Source organism: Mixophyes fleayi, chromosome 4 (assembly GCF_038048845.1).
Source record: "Mixophyes fleayi isolate aMixFle1 chromosome 4, aMixFle1.hap1, whole genome shotgun sequence".
Classification (NCBI taxonomy): domain Eukaryota; kingdom Metazoa; phylum Chordata; class Amphibia; order Anura; family Limnodynastidae; genus Mixophyes; species Mixophyes fleayi.
In genome coordinates this window covers 337,767,373-337,778,837 of record NC_134405.1, presented here as the reverse complement: position 1 = coordinate 337,778,837, position 11,465 = coordinate 337,767,373, and the positions used below count along the sequence as shown (strand labels likewise).

The 11,465-nt window shown below is 43.6% G+C and overlaps 1 protein-coding gene across 1 annotated transcript; it reads right to left on the bottom strand.

Moving 5' to 3' along the window:
• Positions 1-6,516: 6,516 nt before the first annotated feature.
• On the bottom strand, positions 6,517-7,479 carry TEX52 (testis expressed 52). Its single transcript, XM_075206061.1, has 2 exons — positions 7,001-7,479; positions 6,517-6,766 (listed from the first exon to the last, which is right to left on the bottom strand). Exons 1-2 carry the CDS (start codon positions 7,477-7,479, stop codon positions 6,517-6,519), a joined length of 729 nt encoding a protein of 242 aa, XP_075062162.1.
• Between the last annotated feature and the right edge of the window lie 3,986 nt (positions 7,480-11,465).

The following is an 11,465-nucleotide window of genomic DNA, read 5'->3' as shown; positions in this document are numbered from 1 at the left end:
GCTGTCTATACATTCTGCGGCTCTGGGCCCAGCACCAGGACTAATAGTATAGCCGGTTATAGCCAGGTCGAGCTTGGGCCAAGAGACTAGATCACTCCGGGCCTCACCGGGGGAAGTGTTGTCTGTAGATGATGGCACACAAAGGCCATTAAGGGCCATATATTCTAGATACATGATCATGTGTTACTAGATGTGCACAAAAACACCACAGAAAACACAGTCATTTTATTTCATAATAAAAAGACAGTTGTCAGCGCTTATCCTTTACACTGCATATCTGTGTGTGTCTAGTAAAATGAAAACATGAGGTATTAGTTCATATTTTGATCAAAACATTTAAGCCTGCATCCCAGCGTCAAGGGCACCTCATTATATGCAGCTCCTACACTTGTTTTATTTCATGTTCACATTCATTATAATATACTGCTCACTGTCACTGTGTCACGTCATCCAACTGCTTTTAACTACAGTCCAAGGAGTAGGTGTATCAAACCTTCTAAAATGGAAAAGTGAAGGTGTTGCCCATAGCAACCAATCAGATTCTACCTATCATGTTCTAGAATGTACGATAAATGATAGCTAGAATCTGATTGGTTGCTATGGGCAACACCTCACTTTTCCTTTTGATAAATCTTCCCCCATATATTCACAGATCATAGGGAAGCTGACAATTGCCTGTTGGACCAATCTGGGGAGCAGAGAGAAAGGAGGGGCTACCTGTTTTGAACCAATTAATGCAATCAACATATTCACATTGTGCATATTACACAGGGATAATATATAGGGATGTGCACCGGCGACTTTTGAGGTCTCGTGTTTTGTGTTTTGGATCCGGATTTTCGTTATTTTTGAGGTTCGGATTTGTCTCGCAAAACACTTGACGAAAGGTCTCGGTTCGGATTTAAGGTATTGGATTCGGATTTTTTTTAAAAAAAACATAAAAAGTTTAAAAATCAAGTTTTTGGGCTTATTTTCACTCCTAGGCTATTATTAACCTCAATAACATTCAATAACAAGCATTTCCACTAATTTACAGTGTATTCTGAACACCTCACAATATAGTTATTAGTCCAAAACGTTGCAACAAGGTATCTTTCTGGACTGCGTAGAGGAGTGGGTCACCACAATATATATTAAAAACCCTGAACTTTTATGAATCGCACCAATAAATGTACCTGGACTGCGTAGAGGAGTGGGTCACCACAATATATATTAAAAACCCTGAACTTTTATGAATCGCACCAATAAATGTACCTGGACTGCGTAGAGGAGTGGGTCACCACAATATATATTAAAAACCCTGAACTTTTATGAATCGCACCAATAAATGTACCTGGACTGCGTAGAGGAGTGGGTCACCACAATATATATTAAAAACCCTGAACTTTTATGAATCGCACCAATAAATGTACCTGGACTGCGTAGAGGAGTGGGTCACCACAATATATATTAAAAACCCTGAACTTTTATGATTCGCACCAATAAATGTACCTGGACTGCGTAGAGGAGTGGGTCACCACAATATATATTAAAAACCCTGAACTTTTATGAATCGCACCAATAATTGTACCTGGACTGCGTAGAGGAGTGGGTCACCACAATATCTATTAAAAACCCTGAACTTTTATGATTCGCACCAATAAATGTACCTGGACTGCGTAGAGGAGTGGGTCACCACAATATATATTAAAAACCCTGAACTTTTATGATTCGCACCAATAAATGTACCTGGACTGCGTAGAGGAGTGGGTCACCACAATATATATTAAAAACCCTGAACTTTTATGATTCGCACCAATAAATGTACCTGGACTGCGTAGAGGAGTGGGTCACCACAATATCTATTAAAAACCCTGAACTTTTATGATTCGCACCAATAAATGTACCTGGACTGCATAGAGGAGTGGGTCACCACAATATATATTAAAAACCCTGAACTTTTATGATTCGCACCAATAAATGTATCTGGACTGCGTAGAGGAGTGGGCACTGGGCACCACAATAAAATATATAAAAAACCTTCAACAGATCTGCATTACACTACACATACGGCTGCTCCTCCATCCTCTCCATCATATACATGTTGGAGTTTTAGCGTGTGACAACCTCTTGTTTTTGATAATGTCAGTGCATTTGGAATATTTTTCAATTTGCCCCACACCACTGAATGTACTTTATCTATGATACCCAATACGCATCTATCTATCTTGACTGCGTAGTGTGGTGGCCCCGGTACACAATTTGGTACCGAGGCCACAATATAATTTAAAAACCCTCCACGTGTCGGAATTCCACCAAACAAGTATCTGGACTGCATAGTGGGGTGGCCCCGGTACCCAATTTGATACCGGGGCCACAATACCTCCTCCAAACATGCTCCAGACAATTCGTCATTGACAGACCCCAGACAGACAGGGTCGTAGTGTTATTGTTTGACTTTGTAAACCCAAAAAAATGTCCCTGTTGCACATAGTCGTGCAATGAAGACTGACTTTTTCATTTAAAGGCACGATCTTTAAAGTGTAGTGTTTGTAAGTCTAAGTCATATTATACTTTTGGTAAAATTGGTTTTTTTTGTTCCTCTTTATGGTAATTAATTAGTAATAGAATTAAAGTAGGAAATAGAATTAAATAGAATTAAAGTAGGAAATAGAGTGGTATAGAGTTGTAGTGTGGTATAGATAGAGTGGTCCACACAATATAATAATAAAACCCTCAACTGGTCTGAATTCCACCAAACAAGTATCTTGACTGCGTAGTGTGGTGGCCCCGGTACACAATTTGGTACCGAGGCCACAATATAATTTAAAAACCCTCCACGTGTCGGAATTCCACCAAACAAGTATCTGGACTGCATAGTGGGGTGGCCCCGGTACCCAATTTGATACCGGGGCCACAATACCTCCTCCAAACATGCTCCAGACAATTCGTCATTGACAGACCCCAGACAGACAGGGTCGTAGTGTTATTGTTTGACTTTGTAAACCCAAAAAAATGTCCCTGTTGCACTTGCACATAGTCGTGCAATGAAGACTGACTTTTTCATTTAAAGGCACGATCTTTAAAGTGTCAGAAAGAGAGAGAAGACACAGGAGAGGAGAGTTGTAGCTGGGGACCTGGGGTGGAAGCTCCCAGGCTCCCCCAGCATTGCCTGGAAGTCTGAGCGTGGTGACTGAGCCAGGGCAAGGAATGTGTGCCCTGGATGAGGGGGAGAACTCCATGCCACTATAGTGAACCCAAGAGAGAGGGGGACACTGCACATGGAAGAGGCCCTGGAGTGAGGGCTGCTACAAGAGGCATGGTAGCTGTAGTGTCAGATCCTGAGGCTGAGAGTACACAGAGTGACGTGTCAGAGCACAGGAGACATTATCCCCGCAGAGGAGGGATGAGCTGCAGTTGAGAGGTCTGTTGTTGAAATAGGACATGAACACTTTAACAAACCAATCATTTCAGCGACAGGGCCTACCAAACAACTTTGACTGAAATGATTGGTTTGTTTGGGCCCCCACACCAAAATAACAATTCATCTCTCCCTGTACAAACTAAACAGGCTCTACTGAGGAAAGATGTCGTCCTCATCCTCAACCTCTGATTCCTCTCCCCCTACAGTGTGTACTTCCTCCTCCTCACACATTATCAATTCGTCCCCGCTGGACTCCACAACCACAGGTCCCTCTGTACTATCTGGAGGGCAGTGCTGTACTTCATTGAGGAATTGATTATTCATTTTTATAAACATCATTTTTTCAACGTTGTGAGGAAGCAACCTCCTTCGCCGCTCACTGACTAGGTTCCCTGCTGCACTAAAAACTCTTTCCGAGTACACACTGGAGGGGGGACAACTCAGGTAAAATAGAGCCAGTTTGTACAGGGGCTTCCAAACTGCCTTTTGGAGTTCTACCACGTCACTACCTCTAGTTAATTTAGATTGCAAGGCTTGTAAATACTTTGAAGATAAAAAAAGCAGGCTGCACAGACTGTGGAGCTAGAAAGTGAAATTAAATGGACCACGTTACTTTGGTGGCTATCTATGCCCCCCCCCCCCCCTCCCCGCCCTACACTTGTAGTTGAATATAAAAAAAGCAGCCTGCATAGACTGTAGAACTAGAAATTCAAATATACAAAAAAATGGACAAAGGCAGTTTGCTATCTATCTGCATCAGATCCCCTCTCCACTAGGAGTAAAATAGAAAACTATTCAGCCGTTATATAATCTAGAATATAAATAGAAATTGAGAAAGGCAATTTGGTATCTGTCTGCATCATAATCATCAACATCCTCCTCAGCGCCAGCTACATCAATATCCTCCTCCCGGTGTACAACATTCACACCTTCATTAGCCAAATCTGTAACTGGACTGTGGGTGATCCTTCCAGCATATGCAGAGGGCGTGCTGCAAATGCTGGATGGAGCCACCTCTTCCCGTACAGTGATGGGAAGGTCAGGCTTGACAACCACCAACATCCTTGGACTCACCTTGTGGATTTGTGATAATTTCTCTTTAGAAGGCAGAGTTGTTTGCTGTTTTGTTGCTGACAGCATAACTCTCTTAAATTTTTTGTAGGGGGGGGGAGGAGGAGGAGGGCTAAGATCCGTGGGTGAAGCTGAACCACTAGTCATGAACACGGGCCAGGGCCTAAGCCGTTCCTTGCCACTCCGTGTCGTAAATGGCATATTGGCAACTTTACGTTTCTCCTCAGATGATTTTAAGTTTCTCTTTTTGCTACTTTTTCTTAACTTGGGCTTTTTGGATTTTACATGCCCGGTACTACGAGATTGGGCATCGGGCTTGGAAGACGACGTTGATGGCATTTCATCGTCTATGTCATGACTAGTGGCAGCAGCTTCAGCATTAGGAGGAAGTGGGTCTTGATCTTTCCCTACTTTATCCTCCAAATTTTTGGTCTCCATTATATGTAGCACAAGATACTGCAGAATGTGTGAACTTGGTAATATTGCAGTACCAATGGACTTATACTGCTGGATTGGTTTTGCAAATTTGGTTATAATTATTATATATTTTTTTTTTTTTTAATTTTTTTTTTTTTTTTACTTTTTTTTTTTTTTTAAAAAACTTGGGAATAGTGGGGAAATAACTATGCCCTTAGAAGCACAGAGCACAGGACACAGCACCACTGGACTGAACAGGACACGGCACAGGACCCAGCAGCACTACGGAACTCAGCAGGACAGAGCACAGGACACAGCACCACTGGACTGATACTGCAGAATGTGTGAACTTGGTAATATTGCAGTACCAATGGACTTATAATGCTGGATTGGTTTTGCAAATTTGGTTATAATTATTATATATTTTTTTTTTTTTTAATTTTTTATTTTTTTTTACTTTTTTTTTTTTTAAAAAAAACTTGGGAATAGTGGGGAAATAACTATGCCCTTAGAAGCACAGAGCACAGGACACAGCACCACTGGACTGAACAGGACACGGCACAGGACCCAGCAGCACTACGGAACTCAGCAGGACAGAGCACAGGACACAGCACCACTGGACTGATACTGCAGAATGTGTAAACTTTGTAATATTGCAGTACCACTGGACTTTTACTGCTGAATGTGTGAACTTGGTAATATTGCAGTACCAATGGGCTTATACTGCAGGATTGGTTGTGAAAATTTTGTGGTAATTAAAAAATATTAAAGTAGTTTTTGGTATTTTTTAAAAAAACTTTTTTTTATTTTTTTAAACACAGGGGAATATTGGGGAAATAACTATGCCCTTAGAAGCACAGAGCACAGGACACAGCACCACTGGACTGAACAGGACACAGCACAGGACCCAGCAGCACCACTGACCTCAGAAGGACAGAGCACAGCACACAGCACCACTGGACTGATACTGCAGAACACAGCACAGCACAGCACAGCACAGCACAGCACAGCACAGCACTAAACAGCACAGAACTAAACAGCACAGAACTAAACAGCACAGAACTAAACAGCACAGAACTAAACAGCACAGAGGACCACCTAACACACCCTCCCTCTACCCTGATCAATGCCCGAGTGAAGATGGCGGCGACTAGCGGGGAATTTATAGGATCCGAGTATCGCGAGATCCGACAACGGGATTATGAGTCAGAGCCTCAGTTTCACTTTTGAATTTGGCGCCAATACCCGGATCTGTCTCGGATCCGACTCGGATCCGCAACGTTCGGGTGGGCTCGGATTTCAGAAATCCGAGTGCGCTCATCCCTAATAATATATAGAAAACATATTAGTGTCAGTAACTGACATGACAGATTGCATTAAACCCCACAGCAACCAATCACGCTTTTGCTTTCACTGTTTAACTTGCACCTCACATATAAGAGCTAATTCCTAATTGGTTGTCGTGATTCAGTCAAATTTAGCACATTAATGCAATGTTAGTATACGACTTTATTGTGTTTTCCATATATTATCCTATGTAAAATGCATTATCCATATATATTGTGAGCAGGTTTTAATAAAAAATTAAATTTGACCCCAGTTCCACTTTTGGTCCTTCATGTGCATCACCCTCGGGTCACTTGTGTCGCTGTTCTTGGAGTGTCAGTTCTGCTGTTATAGGGGACAATGCTCCGTGCTCTTCCTTGTAGCTCCCGATACCTCTGCAGGATTAGGTGATAATTGGGGGAGTTTTCCTGCAGCGTCAGTTTATGGGGTTTGTATTGGTATTTGGGCGGAGAGAAAAATCCTGATTCCACAGGTACGGAGGTTGGCAGATCTGAACCAGCAACAGTACCTATGCACGGCGGCGGGTACCTGCCCAAAAACAGAAGGGACAAGACCTATTCAAAATTTTTTACTACCCTTACTGTAGAGAATCCTCACAGTTACTGTTAGCTATATTTCCCCTAATAATGAACATAATTCTCGTTCAATATATAGATGGTGATGATAGCAGTGTTTGGTAGGGTATTGACATAATGCATTTTGTTACTCAGTAACTAGAGTACATATATCACACAAACACCCCACGAATCAGCCGTCTCTCACCGTTTGAAGCCTTCAGGGGGGAGGATGTTCCCTTGAGAGTCTGTAGGGGGCACTCTGCCTTGGCTTCGTAAACGTAACGTCCGCGGTTCCCTCTCATCTCTCCGAATTCCGCTACACCGAACGAACTTATCCCACGTGTTCCTCTCCATGCGGGACGGGGGAGGGATGGGTTTTCGGGGTCCGTTGATTTCTGGAGCTGAGGTCAACCGTCTCCACACGGCGCTGTCGTAGGGTTTGTCTGGGCGCAGTGGTTGTAGGGGCGGCAGCCTGCTGACCTCTAGCCAAGTGAGGAAGCCCAGGGTGTGGGCATGGGGTCCTTGTGCGCTTGGGGGTTTCCTCACTTTCCTCAGCAGCTCCAGCTTTGCCTCCGTGTAAGGTGGGCGCTTCAGTAAGAGGCTATGGAGGCCACGGGGTATGAAGCCAAAGGAGTGGACCGGGGTATCCGACAACAAGGGTACAGGCTGGGGTGAACTCAGCATGGTCAGGAGGTTGGGCAGGAGACGTCGCTATACCTAAAAAGAGACAATGTGCGGTGAAATATTAATTTATAATCAAGGCAATGTGGCTCGTACTCAGGGCTAGAATGATCATGTCCTTTTATCCAGCCCTCCGGCACCCCTTCCTCTATTGATTTTACTGGCAAAAAATAATTGTAAAGGAAAGAATCATTTAAATGAACACATTTGTATGCTGCCCCCTGAAACTTGCTGCCCTGTGCAGTTGCCTAGTTGGTCTGTATGGTTAAAAATAACCCTGCTGATATATCTGTACATAATCTGTCTTGTAGCGTTTATATCTCAAACCTTTACTCCGTCTAAATCTTCGGCTATCCGTACTGACTTATTTTGTAGAGAATATTGAATATTCTATTATCAAGCAATTTGTTTCACAAGTTTGTTGCAAAGAAACACAGTAAACACTATTAAACAGTACAATAAACAAGTAATGTCAACAGCAAAACATACACAAAATAGATCAATATTTAATGTGGCCAAAAACTGCGATTTATTCCCCTCTTTCAAATGATTGTTATTTATTATTATTTACCGTGTGTATAAAGCGTTCTTTACCAAACTGTGCAAGTGAGCTCTCTGTAAAGAAACAACTGTTTCATTAGAGCTGCAGTGCCACCATCAGGCAAACTTAGGTTACTGCAGGCTGCAGATATGGTGATGAGTGATGTGTTAGTGAGGACAGGGCTGCATGTGACAGTGACATGATGTGAGGAGGGGAATGGAGGCAGCAGAAAGTCACAGACTGAGAGTTATATAGTGTAAGGAGCAGGGTCCCCCAGCAGCACAGAGTATATCAGGAGATGAGTGATGTGTTAGTGAGGTCAGGGCTGCATGTGACAGGGGCAGTGACATGATGTGAGGAGGGGAATGGAGGCAACAGGAAGCCACAGACTGACAGTTATATAGTGGAAGGAGCAGGGCCCCCCTTCAGCACAGAGTATATCAGGAGATCAGTGATGTGTTAGTGAGGACAGGGCTGCATGTGACTGTCTGTGGCTGAGAGTTATATAGTGTAAGGAGCAGGGTCTTCCAGCAGCACAGAGTTTATCAGGAGATGAGTGATTTGTCAGTGAGGACAGGGCTGCATGTGACAGGGGCAGTGACATGATGTGAGGAGGGGAATGGAGGCAGCAGGAAGCCACAGACTGAGAGTTATATAGTGGAAGGAGCAGGGTTCCCCAGCAGCACAGAGTATATCAGGAGATGAGTGATGTGTTAGTGAGGACAGGGCTGCATGTAACAGGGGCAGTGACATGATGTGAGCAGGGAAATGGAGGCAGCAGGAAGCCACAGACTGAGAGTTATATAGTGTAAGGAGCAGGGTTCCCCAGCAGCACAGAGTATATCAGGAGATGAGTGATGTGTTAGTGAGGACAGGGCTGCATGTAACAGGGGCAGTGACATGATGTGAGCAGGGAAATGGAGGCAGCAGGAAGCCACAGACTGAGAGTTATATAGTGTAAGGAGCAGGGTCCTCCAGCAGCACAGAGTATATCAGGAGATCAGTGATGTGTTAATGAGGACAGGGCTGCATGTGACAGGGGCAGCGACATGATGTGAAGAGGGGAATGGAGGCAGCAGGAAGCCACAGACTGAGAGTTATATAGTGGAAGGAGCAGGGTTCCCCAGCAGCACAGAGTATATCAGGAAATGAGTGATGTGTTAGTGAGGACAGGGCTGCATGTAACAGGGGCAGTCACATGATGTGAGCAGGGGAATGGAGGCAGCAGGAAGCCACAGACTGAGAGTTATATAGTGTAAGGAGCAGGGTCCTCCAGCAGCACAGAGTATATCAGGAGATGAGTGATGTGTTAGTGAGGACAGGGCTGCATGTGACAGGGGCAGTGACATGATGTGAGGAGGGGAATGGAGGCAGCTGGAAGTCACAGGCTGAAAGTTATATAGTGGAAGCAGCAGGGTCCCCCAGCAGCACAGAGTATATCAGGAGATGAGTGATGTGTTACTGAGGACAGGGCTGCATGTGACAGGGGCAGTGACATGATGTGAGGAAGGGAATGGAGGCAGCAGGAGTTATAACTTTTTGATGTTTTACTCTACCTAAGATGCAGGTGTTTTTGTCTTTCCTTTGCCAGCCTATCATGACGGGATCTCCTAGTGACATCATAATTTGACGCCACGAGATTTTCCTCTCTAATGTGTTGTTTGCAGGCTGTGTGCAACGGTCATAGGACCAAGAATAGAACTAAACAGTTCCTGGCCTGAAGACAGGCCCCAAAGTTTGAGGGTCTAGCAATGGCTACTTTATCGGGTTATTTTACCAGAAGAAATGTAAGAACAATAATTTGCAAACATCTAATGATTATTTGTGTGAAATAAAAGGTGTGTCGGTATTGTAGAAGTGTTTTGTGACACCTTCAAATAAATGACGATGATGGTCAATGATCAGCTGTCGGACGCTTTATGGGCAGGACTAATATTGATCAGAATATAGACTATTAGTTTGCTAGGAATCAGTGACCTCACTGAGGCACTAATATATATATATATATATATATATATAAATAGTGAGGAGAACCCAACTTAAATGGTGCAGAGAATTATACAGGGTCGGGTGTGGGTATCAGCGCCTGACAATATTGGGTTGAAAAATGGTTCTAGAAGCCTCTACTTCATAGTAAAAAGATAAAGCATTTAAATGTCTCAGCACTGTAAAAATAATTCACCATTCATATCACTATATATACAGAAAGGAAATTCACATCTGGAGTGTGTCAGTATAATTATAATATAAGGGACATATGGGCTCTGCCGGTTACACTGCATCATCAGACGGACAATATGTTTCTCTCTTTACAAACAATGGAGTAAATTCAATTAACCGCAAAGCTCTGCCGATGTGATATAGTCCTGCGCACACTTCTGTTATTACATCATTTCTCTTTAGAATCCCATAGTTTATAGAGGAGCTTTAGTAGTCTGTAATGTCACAATGGTTCAGTTACACTCCAAAGAATGAAAATGATGTCTAAACGAAGCCTTATGAAATGTAATTTGCCCTGTGAGTACAGACACTGGGACAAGACACGGTTTTATTTCTTTAATGTTTGCAGCACTAAAAGTTTGTTTGCACTGACACTCAGCAGGATATAATTTCCATAAGGCAAACACTCACCAGATCAGCAGAGAGCGGCCTCTCCCATCCTCTATAGAGTCCTGCACAGGAGCACTGTCCCTCTATAGAGTCCTGCACAGGAGCCCTGTCCCTCTATAGAGGCTATACGCAGCCTGTGTGTACCTTATCCATGGTGACAGCCTGGGGGGGGTGTGGTACCAGCAGATCGGTGTTTTATGTGAGGTCAGGGAGACAATAGAGAATGACAGTGTAGTTGAAGCAGGAAAACTCTTTTCAATGCATTATAACTATTGAGTCAAACAATCTACATTAATAGAGGAGACATGTATTAAGAGTGAATGGAAAGTGATATATTTATCAACCAATCAGAGAACAGCTCAGGGGCACAAGGTTACTTTGTATTCTGTGTTACACAGAAGGACAGGATAGTCTGGCTACAGTGTGGCCAAAATCTAAACCGGTGATGGGCCAGTGACACTTCAGGAGCCACACAGGCGATCCTCTAAACCAGGCCTGTCCAACCTGCGGCCCTCCAGCTGTTGTGAAACTACAAGTCCCAGCATGCCCTTCCAGCTATCAACAGGTTGTCTACTGGCAAAGCATGCTGGGGTTTGTAGTTTCACAACACCTGGAGGGCCGCAGGTTGGACAGGCCTGGTCTAAACTGCAAAAAATGACCCTTTATCTCAGTAATAAGTTAAAACAAGACATTTAATCAAAGAAAGACACCTATCTGTAATAACATATCAGCAGTATATTACACGTTACACGCTATAACAATCACATCTGACCATAAACCAGGAAGGAGCTGGGGGCCACAGGTGAAAGCTCACAGGGCCACCTGCTGCCTAACATTT

Bases quoted from the DNA above. Each gene is read 5' to 3' on its own strand.
- TEX52 (XM_075206061.1), bottom strand. From the start codon at position 7,479: ATGCTGAGTTCACCCCAGCCTGTACCCTTGTTGTCGGATACCCCGGTC. The intron at 6,767-7,000 runs GTGAGAGACGGC...GTTTTTGGGCAG, and splicing joins CCCCCTGAAGGCTTCAAACG to GTACCCGCCGCCGTGCATAG.